Source organism: Equus quagga, chromosome 2 (genome assembly GCF_021613505.1).
Source record: "Equus quagga isolate Etosha38 chromosome 2, UCLA_HA_Equagga_1.0, whole genome shotgun sequence".
Classification (NCBI taxonomy): Eukaryota; Metazoa; Chordata; class Mammalia; order Perissodactyla; family Equidae; genus Equus; species Equus quagga.
The window spans coordinates 168,631,671-168,650,263 of NC_060268.1; the positions used below are offsets into that span (position 1 = coordinate 168,631,671).

An 18,593-nucleotide genomic window follows, 5' to 3' on the forward strand; every position below is an offset into this window, starting at 1 on the left:
TGGAGAAAGGGGAGAACTTGCCATTTATGACTTTTGTAACTCAGGCAATTTACTTAAACTATCCATGACTCAGCTGTCTCATCTTTTAAATGAGTACATAACAGTATATGTGATGTTTCATGTGTGATTGTGGTAATTAAAGAAATAATGCATGTAAAACACATAACATAGTGCTTGGTACATATTATTCAATAGATGTTAGTTGATTTTATTATTATGAATGTTATTCATGAGTTCAGTTTGGATATGGTAGATTTGAGGTGATATTTATATCTCTTATATTAAAATTTCTAAAGGTGTAGTGGTAGGGCTGCAATTCAGATAAATGGATCCTTGGACCATGTCTAAAGTATTAATTCTCGGTACTACATTTAACAGTTACAGTGTTAGCCTGGATATAACAAGGGAAGTGTAGCCACTATGGTAATAATTCAGACTAGAACAGGGTTTCAAAGCACGGTTGGTGTGTTGGGATGGGAAAATTTCTGGGGGGAGAGGAGCTGGCTGTGTTTTGTGGGATATTTACCAGCATCTCACTAGATGTCCAAATGGTGACAATCAAAAATGTCTCCAGATACTGCCACACATTCCCTGGAGGGGAAAACTCTCCTGATGGAGAACCACTGGACTAGAGAGAGTCAAGTAGGCTTCTTCAAATACGTAAAGAAGTTTTAGCACATAGAAGAAAGAATTGGCTGATTCAGTGTAACCCAGAAGACAGAAGCAGTACTGATTGATAAAAGTTAGAAGGACAGCTTAATAGGAGAACATTTTCATAGTTTGAGCTGGCTAAAAATAGAAGGTACTGACTTGTGAGTCACTAGCTTCTCAGCTATGATGATTATTTATTTAGAGGCTGGATCACTATCAGAGTTGTGCGGGGAATTTCTTTCCTGGGAGGGAGTCTGAACTAAATAATGTCTTAGATCCCTATAATGATAAGATGCTCTCATTTTGGCAGTATAATGATGTAGATTTGGAAATCATTCCAATTGAGGTCATAGTTGAAGCCATGAGAATAATTAACTCTTTCTCTCTGAGAGCAAGAGAAAATGACAGCATGGTATTGTGAACTGAGTTTTAAGAAATGCCCGTAATTTAAAAGAGGGAATCTGGAACCAAATCTACCTTCATTGACCCTGTAGTGTGTCAGGAAGGATGGAAATAAACCAAGAAAATAGAGTCTTCAGAAGGAATTTCAAAGAATGGATGGTTGGTATTGTCAGTTGAGAAGTGAAAGTCAGTTGATAGAGAAAAGACCAGTTTATTTAATTTTTAGAAAGTCATAGTGAGGAAAGTATCGTTTAAAATGTTGAATATTATATAAACATTAATCATTATTAATGTTAACATTTTTATTAGTATACAAACGAGATGCCAGATTACAAGGAGTTAACTATGACTAGATTATGAGGAAATTGACGTGCAGGTGGCTACTTTGACTACTTGCTCAATAAACTAGAGGACGCTACAGTGTCTCTAAAATAGGGTTATGGCTTTTATTTTTTAGGAGATATGGAACTTAAGCACTTTTGAAAATTTAAATTAAGATTAAATAGAAAAAGTTTATAAATATTAGAGGGAAACATAATTATGTACAAAACAAAAAGTCACCTCAGTGGTTGGAAAGGTTAGTGTCATGGGATTTTTTTCTTGTTTTTAAATCTCCCATCTTTGATACTGAAGAACAGATTAGAGAATGGATATGGAAATGCAGCTGTGTGAGGTGGTGTGCAAGCTCAGAGACCTCAACAGATGGGGAGGAAAGAGTTGGAGGCTTATGTAGCTGGATTTGAATTTTGCCTCTATCACTTACTCCCTGTGTGACTATAAGCAATTTACTTTGAACTTTCTTAGCATTGGATTCTTCTTTTCTAAAATAAAGATAATATATCCTATCTGCAAGTGTTCTTATAGAACCAAATCCAATCATCAATGTGAAGTATCTAGCGCAGTATCTGGAATGTGTTCAGCACTCATTGGATAGGTGCTAGAATTGTCATCGTCATTGATATCATCATTGGAAGTTATTCTAAGATCTCTTCAAGGCAAGGAGAAAAAATATATTGAGGACTTGACAAGAGTAGAAAGTATCAAAATTTGCACTGTGTATGAGTGAATCAATTGATGAATACAAAGATTATCCATTAAGGATGAAGAGCAGGTGTTTTGTCGTGGCTAGTGACCAGTGAATTTGTAGTGGCCCAGGTCTGCTCATTCCTGGTCTTTTTATAGCATAATCTTTGACCACAGAGCAAAAGACGAGAAAACAAACAGTGATACGTGGTTGGAACTGATTAATCAGATTCACATAAATCTGTTATTTTGAGATTTGTCAGTCTCAAATTACTGCTAACAAAGTGTCCTGCATTATCATAGCTTATTGCATATTGTACCTAATATGTATAGACCAGATGTATAAACATTGTAATGGAATTATTTCATAATTTAAACATTAGCATATACCATGGTTTCTCAACTTCAGCACTACTAACATTTTGGGCTGGATAATTCTTTGTCGTTGGGGGCAGTCCTGTGCTTTGCCAGCAACATCCTGGACTCTACTCACTAGACGCAAATTGCAACTCTCTCCCAGTTGTGATAATCAAATATGTCTCCAAAACATTGCCATGTGTCCCCTGGGGGTGGCAAAATCACCTTCTGTTGAGAACCACTGGAATATTCTCATATCTAAAATAGTTGCTAATAAAGATAAAATGAATGAAGATGGTGATATTTAAATTTATAAAATTGCCAGATTTTATTACTCAATGGCAATTCTAAATAGATTTCTGTTGCTTCATAAAACCAACAGAATTATAAATTTACATTCCTTCTGACAGAAAAGATCTTTAAGATAGATTATAACGTATAGCAAGGAATATAAAAATTTATTTTCTATCTATATACTTTGATTTTACCTGTGAACACTTTAAACACTGCTAATTTATCTTTTTTTGCTTGAATTATTTACCAAGGCAAAGTGATTACTTCTATATATTTTTAAATCCTCTATGTATTCTTTGTTATTTCATTACCTGTTTCAAATGTTTTAAGCAAAACTTATTTGTGTTTTATTTTACAGTTGTTTTCTATCCTTATTACTGGTAGCTGCTGTGGTGTGGAAGATCAAACAAACATGCTGGGCTTCTCGACGGAGAGAGGTATCAGTAATATTATTTAATCTTCTGTTTAAGGATTTGAGCAAACATATGGGTCTCCAGTGCTTAATCAACATGCTTCTTTCAAATACAGATTTTCAAATCAATTTTGTTTATTAAGACTGAACAAATCAATCCAGTATTTTTTAAACTTTAGAGCAAATTTTACCACTGTCTTTTAAGTCAGTATCTGTAGAAGCATTGGTTCACTGCAAACAGAGTTTTTTTATTAGTGTTAGAATTTATAGTGAATACAAATATTAATTCTGTTGATTAAATATTCTGCAGTCTCTTTAATTTAGGTAATTAGTTACACTATAAAAACATAATTTATTTTTATAACTGTCTCTGCAGCAATTTGAAAAAGAAAATTCTGAGTGATAAACATTTATTTTTGGTTTTTGTCTCCTAGAATTTTTTTGTTTTGGTAATCAAATATTTTCCATTTCATGATTATCTGATAATCCAAGTATGTTTGAAGTGCACCTCAATTTGATCCATTTCTGTAGTGGAATTAATTATGTTTGTTCCTTATAAATCTAATACTACCATTGATAAAAACAGTAATACTTTTACAGGACAACAACTAGCAATATAAATATATTAAATAGTTTCTTAACTTTGTATATATTAATTAATTGAAAGGAACAAACAAATATAATCATCTGAGGAGCATAAGCGTGCAGTAGATTTATTGTTCTATACCTCATATAATGAAAAAGCAAGTTTCTGTTTTTATTAGTATTGTATTATTATATTCTATTAGTATGCTAGTATTATTATTAATATTCTATTTGCTATTGCATTTCCAAGTATATTTTTATGTGTATAATTTGTGCAACAATATAAAGCAGCAGTGTAGTTGCTTACTTTCTTTATTCCACATACAAAAAGATTATATTTAAAGATACTTGAAAACAATCCAGAGTATTCGAAGCTATAGAATTAGTGAATGGCTTGAGTTCTTCTTAATTATTCTATTTTCTAACATTTATTAAAGATCAGTGCCTACCTATAATATATTTGCAAACTTGACACCCCTTCCCCACAAATAAATTATTCATCCCAATCCTCTCCGCCTCTCTGATTTTCTGTATGAGGCCAGTGCAACATCAATGAGAATTTACTTGGTGTGACCCTATGATAAAAAGTAATCTGATTGAAAAGGAGCTTATGAAATATAAATATATGAATATTTGGCAAGAAGTGGAATTCTGTGTGAAGATAAACAGTCTTCCCCATATGTTAGACAATCTGTTAAGGTTAAATAGATCCAGGAAGAGAAAACAATCTGTAGGCGGGCAGTATGAAGGCCTTCCACAATGGAATTGGGCAAGTGACAATTTATGTCTCTATCATTAGAAAAGAAGTCAGGATCACCCAGCGATCCTGGGTTCCCACTTCATTATGACTAGCAATGTTTAAATATCTGATTTCTAAGGTTTATAAAATGCAACAGTATAAATAAGCATTATAAAAAAATCAATGCACACTGTCATTAACTGGCTTCTGAATATGGGTAAGTGGTCTAATTGAACTTCCTTTCCTCTAAAAGAGAGATTACAAGCTGATATTACTTTAATTTAAAAAATACAAATATGAATCTATCTTTTAATTGGAAATCAATATCTTTCAAAATATGTGTTCTCTCATGGAGAGAACAAGGGAGAAATAGGAGGAGAGAAACAGGTTAGGGACCACTGGGCCCATTCTAACCTGTGCTTCTAAATGTGGCTGTGTCCTCCTGACAGTCCCTCAGTATAATGCCCTTCTTTCCAAAACTCTTCTAGGCAGTGAGTCTTTGTTAAAGAACATAATACTAATGTTTGCATTTAATTTTCTATGTCTACCAAAATAGAAAATCTGTCTTGTTGAGAAGTCATGTTACAATATCATATCTTAAAAAATATTGTGAGAAATTTTCTCAAATTTAATTTTATAAAATCTTTTAAATATAAAATTCTAAATGTCTTAGAAACCATTCATATGTTGATGCCCAGAGTAAAGATGGCATTATTTTGATGACTACCAGAGATCTATTACTAGATAATTTTTATGTTAAAAGATTGTCGTTTTGGTCTTTGAGACTCAAAGACTTTCAACTACACTAGTTGTAACTTATATGATAATCCTATTTATAGACTTCATGTGAATGGAGGTAAAAAGGTGTTTTTATCTGATTCTCTGTTTAGTTTTAACTATTAAATTAACTCCAATATTCCCAAAAGGAAAAGATCACTGTATTTTTTCTTTCTGTGGATATGTTACTTTCTCCAAAATGTTGACATCAATTATTGTAAAGCTAAGAGGACCTAAAATGACAATTTATCTGTAACAGTAAATGAAAATTATTTAGAAGATTCATCCTTCTTAGTATTTCTGTAATTTTGTTACAGGAATTGTACTACTTGCTTTTCTAAATATAAGGACTGTTTTAAAATGAAAATACTCTTTGGACATTTTTTTAATATATTGTGTTAATTCAACCAGGGATATTATTATTATTATTATTTTTAACTGTTTGAAGCTTTGGTTTCTCATAAACACACACATGCTTTTTTGTGGTATAATTTTAATATCAGAAGGCGACTATTAATGTTATGCCTTTTGAATAACACCTCTGAGAATTCAGAGGATCTTAAGAACACAAAAATGAAACTACAAAGGACTTCAATTTTAATATTATTTCTTCATACTCATTTCTATGATAACCCTACAAGGAATATGAAAGCTTTTTTTAGGGGATGAGGGCTGTGCTAATTAATGGAAACAGTAAATGGATATTGATCAGTGGAAATATTATAATACACTAGAAGGATGAGCTGGTTTGTATAGCTTGTGCTTATTATAGAGGCATTGAAAACATTTAGTTTCAATGGCACATTCAATTTTAGATAGTCATTACATTACAAAACATTTGTTAGGAGCAAGTGTATGTTAAAACGAGTCTCTTAACATATTGTCATGCTTAGGAATCTCCATTTTTAAACTAAAATTTCAGTTTTTAATAGATATCTTAACTTTCCTGCACATTTCATAATCACTCAGCATGAAACCTGGATTTGAATTTAGTGTTATTAACCTGAAGTTTTAATTAAAAATAAACTAAAATCCATAGGTAGGATTCTAGTAGCTCTGAGTAACAAATTACTTTTCTAGAGGCAAATGCATTAATTCTTTCCTTCCTAACTGGTTTGTGGGCATGAAAACAGAGAAGAAGTAATAATATCATTGTTTTACTTTACTAAGGACATGTCATAGGTGAATAATTAATGATAAAATATTCTCTGAGATGCTAAATTTGTGGTAAATGGGTTATCTAAATATTATTAATGCAACACAGCGATGTTTTACAAAATGAGTTATTCTACTGCCTTAGACACTGCACTTATTTAGCGAGAGGGGAATGTGCACAGAGTGAAGACAGTAATGAGAAAATGTTATTTTGGGAGAGAAATTAAAATTTAATTGGATATTGTATGCAGCTTCTTGTAGAATTTCTTAGTACTTTAAAAATCTGTGCTTTATATAATATTTAAGCATTTTATCTAGATAAAGCTTGCTATAACACATTTTCTTTTGTCAAAAAAGCAAGAAGTTTTTAAACAATTATTAAATAATGCACTCAAATAAATATCTAACTTTGCAGTTGATGGGCTCAGTGTTAACTTATTTTTGCTTTTAATTTTCTCTTATTGTATTGCAAAATAAAATGATTACCGTTGCTTTAATTTTTTTTACTTTAGCCTATAAGACTAGAAATTACAGATGTTCAGCATGATTGTTTATATTATCATAGCTTTAAAAAATAGCATAAGTCTACTTAGAAATAACTTGAATGGAGAAGTCAAATATGTATAGGAGCATGAGATTTGAAAGTTAACTGACTCTTGCCTTGTAAACCTGTTGCCAGAGATCTTATTGTAGATGCAGTGCTTCTACTTTGCTAATTCAACAAAGATGTGTGAACTTTTACAGTATTCCAAACAGATTGATAAATGCTGCAGACATAAAGAAAAAAACATGGACCCCAGTTTTAGGGAATTCACAGCTTTAAAACATTTTCAATGAGATAAACACACACACACACGTACACACTTCTCAAAGGAACACCTCAGTTTACTTTGCTGTGGTGTCACCCATAGGGGGAGATATAGTATATTAAAAAGTTTCCTGGAAGTGGAATTAGTAATGGAAATAAATGTGAACTGTTGTATAACTACAGAGAATTAATTTCTAAAAGAAAAGATAGCTTTTAACGTTGTTTTTACTGTATATATACACACACACACACACACACAATATGAAAAACTTGCCTAAATCATAATTTTTTATTTATTAAATGTCATTATCTTTAATTTAGATTCAGTTATTTACCTAGGTTAAGAAATGGCCAGGAATATTGATTTCCTCTCAATAAATTTTAATCTGGTTAACCATAGAATTTTGTATATCTGACACACACACAAATATCTGTATGTATATGTCTTCAATGTTTATGTGTATGTATGTGTTTTTATACAAAAAAAAATCCATTGTTTATCTAAAATTCAAATTTAACTAGGTGTCCTATGTTTTTATTTGCTTAATCTGGCAGCCCTATTTCCAACACAAATGCTCACCCTGGAGCTGAGTGGTGGATTCAACCCCATAAAATCCACATGGACCGAGAGAGAGAGAAAGGACTAATACTCCAATGTAAAATGTTGATTTGTGTTCAGAACAAAGGAGAGTTATACTGGGCAAGCAAAAATAAAACATGTTTACTCTAGGTATTATCTGTCAAAATTAAAAGACAAATTTTTTGACTCAACAATTAGATTTCTAGGAATATATCCTAAAGGTATATGCCTGCCTACTTTTTCAAAATATGTTCATACAAAGATATTTATAGAGGGGTTTGTGTATACCAAAACAACTTCACATCGTTCAAAGAGGATTCTTGAAATAATTCCATTTTCTTGTAATTGGATATTATGTGACTGAAAACTAAGAACAAGATAGACAGATATGTGTAAAATGAAAAATTTTTTCCTTCATTCAACAAATATTTATTGAACAGCTACTATTGTTCAAGCACATTTTCAGATGAATACAACAGTGAAAAGACTAAACAAAAATCTCAGCCATCAAAAGGCTACAGATATTAAAGACATCTTATTAACTGGGGAATGCTTGATATAGTTTTATAATGTTTTTATTTGTGTAAATCGCACGCCCACAAACACACACGCATGCATTATATACATGGAAATTTTAAGGGAATTGTCAAGATTATCTCTGGGTTATGGGAGTAGGTTTTGATAAGGAAGGATGATTGTGTTATTTCGTAATTATAACACAAACAAATAACTGAATTTCAGGAAAGTAGAGGAAACATGATCTGACATTTTGGACTTAGACATTTTACAAAAATATTATTTAATCCTCACACTAGAAGATATATATTTTTCCTTTTTAACTATATAAGGAATTTGAGGAGAACTGAGTGCAGTGCTCAAAGATTATAACTTTTGTAAATAGAAGAGCTATAGTTTTCAATTTAAGTCGGTCAGATTCCAAAATGCAAGCTCTTTGAACCATACAGAGAATTTGTACAATAGTCTGAGTTTGAACAGATGTGGTTCACTAGTGACCACTTATTGTAAAACCTGTGAATTTCTTATAAGGGAAATACGCTGCATTGAATCTAATATTAGGACACATCAATCATTATTTGATGTATCACGTAGAAAGAAAAAAACAGTGCCAATTAAACTATGGCACAGCGTTCTCTTACCACTAAAAATACATATTTTTATACTTATTAAAAGGGCTCTTATAGAATTACTTAGATATGGACTTTATTATATATCATTCACATATATTCATTGAAAGGAAAGTAGAAGCAAAATAAATTAAGATATTACTAAAACCTGTTCACATTCATAGTCCAATTTTTCATAACTCACTTTTTGACTCAGGTAAAAATGTTTTGTTTGTTTCACATAGTATCACTGACTAGAATAATCAAGTCTGTGCAGGTAATGACAACTGTATCATAACTGCCATCTGGCCAGCAGTGGTTGTACAATTTCATTGACTGTAAGACAGATCAGATTTCAGAGATATTAAAATGTGTCTTAGAATCAATAAAATATGATAGGGCCTTCTTTATAAGGTTTTTAGTACTAAATGAGTTAATGAATGCTAAGTGCTCACCCCACTGCCTTTTACTTACCAGACTTCAACAACTGTTAGCTGTTGTTGCTGTTGATATGTAATATAAAGAATGATTAGCATTATATTATATGTTAATATTAGTAACAGCAACTCCTGTATATCTTGGATTCTTTTCCCCCCTACTCATATCCACTCTAACACAGTGGTTCTCAATCCAGTAGGCCCTTTAGAATCACCTGTGGATCTTAAAAAATATATTTGTACATCTCTGAGTGCCACTCCACTGGTCCAGCCCCCCCCCCCCCCCAGAGCTATAAATAATTTCTTTGAGGCTCAGCTTGACGTGTGTATTTTTAAAGCCAACAATTGATTCTAGTATGCACCATTGACATTGAAACTCTGCTTTGGCTTCTACTCTTAGAGAGGTGGAAAACCATTGAAGAGTTTTCAACAGAGGAGTTAAGTGATTTGATTTAAAAGGATCTGATTTTAAACTGATAATTCTGCTGCTGTGTTGAGAATAGACTATAGATGGACAACTGTGGACACAGGGAGACTACTAAGGAGGTTACTAGCATACTGTGGAGAGACGGTGATGGCTCGGCTTAAGAGGTGGCAGTGGATAAGGCAAGAAGTGATCAGATTATGGGTATATTTTGAAGATAATAACAGCATTAGAAGGACAGGGAGGTGTGAGAAAAAATTAAACCAAACGTGACTTCAAAAGAATGTAAACCAAGCGTGACTTCAAGATTTTTGCCTGAGCAACTGTAAAGATAAAGTTGCCATCAACTGAACTGATTGTAAGTAAAACTGGCTTTGGGATAGGAGTTCAATTTTTACATGTTAACTTTGAGATATCTGCTAGACATCTAATTAGAGAAGTAAAGGAAGCACGAGTTGACTCTGACATGAGGAAACAGATCTGAGCAGGAGAGCTAAATTTGGGAGTCACAGAATATAGATGGCATCCAAAGCCACGGGACTGGATGATATCATCAAGAAAGAAGAATTAAGCCCTGAGGCATTCAAATTTAACGTTATGGACTGAATGTTTGTATCCTCTCCCAAATTCTAATTTGATTCCACAACCCCCAATGTGATAGTATTTGGAAGTAAGGCCTTTGGGAGGTATTTAGGTTTATATAAGGTTGGTGCCATCACAATGGGAGTAATGCCCTTATAAGAAGAGGAAGAGTCGCAAGAACACTTTCTCTCTGCTGGTACACAAAGAAGAGGTCATGTGAACACATAGCAAGATGGTGGCCATCTGAAATCTAGGGAGATGGCCCTCTCCAAGACCGAATCTGCCAGCACCTTGATCTTGGATTTCCCAGCCTCCAGAACTGTCAAAAATAAATGTTTATTGTTTAAGCCATCTAGTCTATGGTATTGTTATCGTAGCCTGAGCTGACTAAGACACTTAACGAAGTCAGAGAGAAGACAATCAGCAAAGAATACTGTGAAGCTGGAGAAAAGCTAAGTGAATGTGGGCTCCTAGAAGCTGAGGAAACACTATATAAAAGAGGATAGAGTTATCAGCTGTCTCAAAACCTACTGATGGGTAAAATAAAATTATAACTAAAAATTAATCATTGTATTTAACCACTTGGAAGTAATTGGCGTCCCTGACAAGAGCAATTTTAGTAGACTGATAGCTGCAAAACCTCGATTAAAGTGTGATTAAGAGAGAATTGGAGGAGATGACTTCCAGAATGGAAGCAAGAGGAGAGCCACGGTCCTACAACCATAACTGAAAAACAACCAGAACTGGTGAAAATTATTTTAAAAACAATTAGACATCCATTTTAAATCTCTGGAATCTGTCCTAAGTGCATGCAGCAAACAAAGAAACATTTGTTCAAGAAAATCTACTAAATCTCAGTTTAAAAAAAGCAAATCTGTAGCATTTGAGCCATGACTTGCTCTCTTCCTGTCTCCTCTCAGCTCAGCATGACCAGCATTTCTCATCCCCCACCTCACACCCACCCAGTTCTGTATTGCAGATGTTCTTTTCTAGGTGAAGCAGCTGGCTGAGGCTCTCTTCCTTCACCAAGCCTCCTTTTGTAGGAATGGAGCTCTTCCCCAGGGACAGAAGGCTGAGAATACCAGGGCCCCAATTGCCCTCATCACACCTTGCTCAGAGGGTGGAGATTTCCTACCAGGAGAGACAATCTGAAAACACAGGAGGCTACCACACCTCTCTAGAACCCTCCTCATGAAATAGGTGAGTTATTTGAGAGAGATATGGCCCACTGTTCTCACCACCAACTCTGGAGCAGTAGCCCAGGTGGAGAGGCAGGCTGTAAGAACACAGAGCTCCAAGCTCTTTCTAAGTGAACAGACTTTATTTGGAACAAATTGTAGAGAAGTTCAACACTAATGGTTCTCCTGAAAAAGATGGAGATTGTGTGGGTAAGCAATATAGAGGATATTGAAAGCTCCATAAGAGTAACAAGTAAAACCAAAAATCAGTTACAAGTTTACCAGAAAGATCCAGGGATAGAGAAAGTTAAGAAAATCCCTCCTGGGGTTGTGAACAATCAAACACTGGTCTCAGATAGTATCCTACAGTGGGTTCCAAATTAATTGGATCAAATTAGGTAGCAATTTAAGCCCCAGGGCACTATCAAAAACAGTAGAGTAATCGGTCATCAACTTGTGGAGGCTAACAGCTGGGTGTGATACCAAAGGACACTGACAGCTTAACAGAAAGATCTGGGAAAGAAACCATCAGAGAAACCCCTAATAAAACCACTGTCATCCCAGGTGACTGTGCACATGCCCAAACCTGCACTCTCTGAGGAGCAACATCGCAGGCTGCACTGCAGAGAAAATAGACTTCACTAAAGTAACCCAACGAAGTCGCGAAACAAATAAGCTCGTAAAAACAACAAGCCTGTGTGGAAGAGGGAAAGGCATCACTATCCAGAGTTGTTACAGTCTATTACCTAAAATGTCAATGTTTTTCAACAAAAAATTATGAGACATGCAAATAAAGCGAGAATTGTGGCCCATACACAGGACAAACAGAAGGTAACACAAACCTGCTTGTGAGAGTCTCCAGCTGTCAGATTTAACTGACAAAGACTTCAGAGCAACCATTGTAAATATATCCAAAGAACTAAGGAAACTGTGATTAAAGAAGCACAGGAAATCTCATCAAATATAGAATACTAATAAAGAGATAGAAATTATAAAAAACGAGAACCTAACGGAAAATCAGGAATTGAAAAGTACAAATCACAATGAAAAATTTACAAGAGAAGATCAACAGTAGATTTGAACTGGCAGAAGAAAGAATTCATGAACTTGAAGATAGACCAGTAGAGATTATGAAACATGAAGAACAGAGAGAAAAAAGAATGAAGAAAAATGAACAGAGCTTCAGAGAAATATGGAACACCAGTAAATGCAATAATGTATGCATAATAGGAGTACCAAGAGGAAAGGAGAAAGGGAGAAGTAGGAAAACTATTTGAAGAAACTTTTAAAAATACTTTGAGGTGAATGGAAATGAAAATGCAATATATCAAAGTAAGATTAGAGAAGAAATTATTGACATAGAGAACAGAAAAACAACAGAGAAAATCAATGAAAACAAAAGTCTGTTCTTTGAAAAGATAAAAAATAATTGACAAAAAAGCTAGACTGACCAAGAATAAAAGCGAGAAGACTCAAATTTCTAAAATCAGAAATGAAAGAGGGGATATTATTACTGACCTTCCAGAAATAAAAAAGATTCTGAGAGTGCACTATGAACATCTAGATGCCAAAAAATTGGATAATTTAGATTAAATGGAAAATTCCTGGAAAAGCACAATCTGCTAAAACTGATTCAGGAAGAAATGTAAAATCTGAATAGACTTATGGCAAGCAGAAATATTGTATTAGTGATTTTGAAAATTTCCCACTAGATGCATCAACATCTTGTCTTCAACAAGCACAACTAGTGCCCAGATCTTGCTTTCTAATACAATTTTCAGTAAAAGGAACCAGGGTTCTATGGAGAATTGCCTAATTTTAGACTGAGAGCAGGAAATACACAAGCTGAGTTTGGAGTTTGTGTAGTGCTAAAGTGAAAGGAAGTGCTCAAACACACACACGCACACACACATGCACACTCACACACAGCACAATGATGGGAATATGTCAACGGGACACAGGACCTACCACAGACAGCTCCCAATGATCAAAGCTGGAACAATTTCAGCAGTAAAATAAACAAAGTAGTACTGGATTATAACCCAAAGTATAAAATGACTATCAAATGAACCCACACTGATATAAACAAATGATTGAATAAGTAAATAAATGGAGGAGAATTGATCTTCTCCCATGCAGAAGAATTCCAAATAGTTTATGTAGATACTCCACCCTTAAGGAAGTAGAGCATAACTCCACACTTCTTAAGTGTGAGCTGAACTTGGTGACTTCTTTGCAAAGAATACAGTATAGAATGGGGTAAAAAGAGTAAAAAATGAGTCACTTTACAATGGAGAAGTCTGGCAAACACTTCCTTAGCCAAGTGATCAAGGTCAACATCAACGAAGATTAGTCATGGTGAAAATAGGATGTACTTTTGATATGATGTGATGAGAATGGGACTTTATCTCTGGTCTTCCTCCCAAAAACCCATAACCCTGATCCAATCATGAGAAAAACATCAGACCAGTCCTAGCTGAAGAACATTCTGAAAAATACTAGATCAGTACTCCTCAAAACTGTGAAGGCTTAGGAGACATGGCGACTAAATTTAATGGGATGTTGTAGAAAGGATCCTGGAACTTAAAAAGGATACTAGTTAAATTCTAAGGAAATCTGAATAAAGTACAGACTTTAGTTGATGATAATATATCAATATTGGTTCATTAATTTTAACAAATATACCATACTAATGCAAGATGGTAACTAATAGGGAAACTGGGTTTGAGATATACAGAAACTCTCTGAAAAATCTTTGCAATTTTTCTATAAATCTAAAATATTATAAAATAAAGTTAGTTTTACAAATTTTTCACAAAAGTCTAAGCTAGGTGGCTTAACTGGTGAATCCCAGCAAACATTTAAAGAAGAATGAATACCAATCCTTCAAAAACTCTTCCAAAAAATAGAAAAGGAAGGAACACTTCCCAACTCATTCTATGAGGCCAATTTATCCTGGTACCAAATATAGACTAAGACATCACAAGAAAAGTACAGACCAATATCCCGTATGAATACAGACAGAAAAGTCCTCAGCAACATACTAGCAAACCAAAACTAACAACATACAAAAAGATTATGCAGCAAGTGGGATTTATCCCGTGAATGCAAGATTGGCTCAACATATGAAAATCAGTCCATATAATACACTATATCAATAGAATAAAGGACATTAACCACATGAGAATCTCAACAGATGGTAGAAAATCATTTGACAAAATCCAACAGCTTTTCATTATAAAACCCCTCAACAAACTAGGAATGAAAGGGAACTTCCTCACCCTGATGAAGGGCATCTATGAAAAACCCATAGCTAGCATCATACTTAAAGAATTCTTTCCCCCTAAGATCAGAAACAAATCATGGATGTCCATTCTTTCCATTTCTATTCAACACTGTACTAACTGTTCCAGCCAGGGCAGTTTGGCAAGGAATTGAGGTAGAAGCCATCCGGATTGGACAGAAAGAAGTAAAACTATCTCTATTTGTAGATGATGTGTTTTCTATATAAAAGTCCTCAGGAAACCACTAAAGAATTATTAGAACTAATAAACGAGTTTGGCAAGGTTGCAAGATATAAGATCAATATACAATAATTAGTTATGTTTCTATATGCTAGCAATGAAAAATCTGAAAATAAAATTAAGAAAACATTTTGATTTAAAATAACATCAATAAGAATAAAATACTTAGGGAGAATTTTAACAAAAGAAAAACTTATACTTTTGTATAACTTATACTCTGAATACTACAAAACGTGTTGAAAGAAATTAAAGACGACCTAAATAAATGGAAAGATATTTCTAGTTGATAGATTGGAAGACTTTATATTGTTAAGATGACCTTTCTTCCCAAACTGATCTACAGATTCAGTGTGATCCCTATCTAAATGCCAGCTGGCTTCTTTGTAGAAATTGACAAGTGGATCCTAAAATTCACATGAAAATTCAAAGAATCCTGAATAGCCAAAGCAATCTTGAAAGAACAGAACAAAGATGGAAGACTCACACTTCCTGAATTCACCTTACTGCAAAGCTACAGTAATCAATTTGGTGTGCTACTGGCATCAGGATAGACGTATAGATCAATAGAATAGAATTGAGATTCTAGAAATAAAGCCTTACATGTAAAGTCAATTGATTTTCTACAAGGGTGCTAAGACAATTAAATAGGGAAAAGCTTAGTCTTTTCAACAGATGATGCTGGGCAACTGGATAGACACATGCAAAACAATGAGGTCGGACCCATACTTCACACCATCCACAAAAATTGTCAATAGGGATCAATATACCTACATGTAAAAGCTAAAACTATAAAATACTCAGAAGAAATCACAGAAATAAATTTTCCTGACCTTGCAAAGTCTTTTTAGATATGACACCAAAAGCATAAGTAACAAAAGGAAAAAAATGAATTGCAATTCATCAAAATTAAAAACGTGCTTCAAAGAACACCATCAAGAAAGTGAAAAGACAATCTAAAGAGTGAGAGAAAATGTTTACAAATCATATATCTAATAGGATACTTGTATCTAAATATATAAAGATCTCTTGCAACTCAATAATAAAAAGAAAAATTATTCAATTAAAAATAGACAAAGGATTATGAATGGGCGTTTCTCCATATAAGATATATACATGGCCAATAAATACATGAAAAGATACTCAGCAACATTAGCCATCAGGGAAATAAAAATAAAAGCCACAATGAGATACCACTTCATACCCACTAGGATGTTTATTTGGTGGTCTAGTGGTTAAGCTTCAGTGCTCTCACTGCCATGGTCCGGGTTCATTTCCCAGTCAGGAAACCATGCCTCCCATCTGTGGGTTGTCATACTGTGGTGGCTGCCTGTTGCTGTGATGCTGAAAGCTATGCCACTAGTATTTCAAACATCAGGGTCATCCACGGTAGACAGGTTTCAGTGGAGCTCCCAGACTAAGACTAGGAAGAAGGACCTGGCCGCCTATTTCCTGAAAAATTTGCCATGAAACTCTATGAATAGCAGTGGAGCATTGTCTGATATAATGCTGGAAGATGAGAGGATGGTGCAAAAAGACTGGGCAGTGTTCCTCTCTGCTGTACAGGGGCACTAGGATTTGGAATCTACTCAACAGCGCTAACAACAAAGGATCATTATGATCAATAGTGATATATGTTAGTCACTGATAATCGTCACCACTTATCATGAATAAATAATGTATCACCAATAATAAATGATAAAAAAATGAAGTGAGGATGTGGAGAAATTGAATTCCTCATACATTGTTATTGAGTATATAAAATGGTGCAGCCACCTCATAATACAGTCTAGCAATTCCTCAAAAAGTTAAGTTTCCTTATGACCCAGCAATTCCACTCCCAGGTATACACTGAAGAGAAATGAAAACCGAGGTCCACGCAAAAATTTGTACACAAGTGTTCACAGCAGGTTGTTCAGAAAAGCCCCAAAATGGAAATATCTGAAATGTCCATCAACAGATGAATGTATAAATAAAATGCAGTATGTTTGTAAATGGAATATTATCCTGTATTTAAAAGGAGTGAAGCACTGATGCATGCTATAACAACGGATGAAGCTTGACAACATTAGGCAAATCTATAGAGACAGAAAGTAAGTTCATGGTTGTCTTGGGCTGTGAGTGGCTGGTGGGTAGGAGGAGTGGGGGACCAGATGGCGAGTGATTGATAATAGGCACAGAGTTTCTTTTGGGGGTGATGAAAATGTTCTAAAATTAGATTGTGGTGATTGTTGCACAGCTCTGTGAATATACTAAATACCATTTAATTTACGCTTTAAATGGATGAATTGTATTGTATTTTAATATCTCAATATAACTGTTAAAAAAAGGAAAGAAAAAGAGAGAGAAAAAATAGGAGAATGAGAAAACTTAAAGCACCAAGCATAGATAACCAAGAGGATCTTTGCTTCAACAGCACCTTTGTTCCTGTAAACTATATGTGCTCTATTTTCTTGCCTTTTCTGTGGAGGAAAGCATTATTTTCAATGCTTCAGTCTAAAACGAATCCTCCCACTTGTGCACTAGATAATAGTTACTAAATCATGTAGGTAAGGCAAACATATAGTTGATTGAACTTAAAACAAAAAATCACGCATTGTAACTATTTAGTTTTGGTGTTGTGTAATTTAAATAGAGTCTTGCTTAATATAGTACAGCAAAACAAGGAAATTATGTCTTCTCCTTGAAGTCTGACATATCCGATTTTCATTTACAATCGTTTATGTGGTCCATATAAAAAAGAAAACAGAAGTTTAAAAGGGAAAGCCATTTTCATTTTATTAAATCTACTAGATGACTGGGACTAGTATGTTCTCTATCTTTCATCTAAATACCTGCTTAGTAAAAGAAGAATTTTCTTTATCTGACTTTGCAATGCTTTTGCTAAAATATCTTTGTCAAAGCAATGGTGTATGATCTTGTGTGGAATGATAGAAATAGAATTTCTCTGAATTATATTAACAGTGTAGGATTTGATGCATTAAAAGTTGAGTGTGTAGATGATAAAGTTACCAGCATTCCATATTAACATCATTCATATTTTGTAAATTGTTGTTTAAAATACGGAATTGTCCCCATTTAAAGAATGTGCCATAATTTTCACATCTGTGTTTGAGCATCGCCCTTTCTACCACCATGCTCCCACCCACATACACTGTACATTTTTTTTTTTTGCTAGCTATATACTGTTAACGCTTGGGCATTTATATACACGTTTAAATGTAACACAGAATTGAGCATTATGGATGATTTTATGAGCTAAAATTTCTTCTCTTTGTGAGCTTTTAAAATATATTCTGCTGGTTCTAATTGAAAGGAAAAGCTGCTTCCAGCAAAATGATTTTATTATGACTTGAATGTAGTTATTATAATGCATTTCTTATTAATGTCCAAAAATTAGTTTACTCATCTAACACTATATACCTATATTAATTATTCATATTAGAAGAACATGAAAGCAGGTAATACATTGAAACATCCAGATATTGTGCACCTGTGTCAATAGTTAGGGGTTCACTATTACAGGATTCTCAACCAAAGAGGA

The 18,593-nt window shown here is 33.9% G+C and overlaps 1 protein-coding gene across 3 annotated transcripts in view; it reads left to right on the plus strand.

The window, feature by feature from the left end:
* Nucleotides 1–18,593, plus strand: part of ATRNL1 (attractin like 1) — a 730,944-nt gene that overhangs the window by 353,591 nt on the left and 358,760 nt on the right. For all 3 annotated transcript variants that reach the window (XM_046649411.1, XM_046649419.1, XM_046649424.1), the window contains exon 26: nt 3,086–3,164. In XM_046649411.1, coding sequence (XP_046505367.1) covers nt 3,086–3,164 — 79 coding nt within the window. The remainder of the gene's footprint in view (nt 1–3,085; nt 3,165–18,593) is intronic.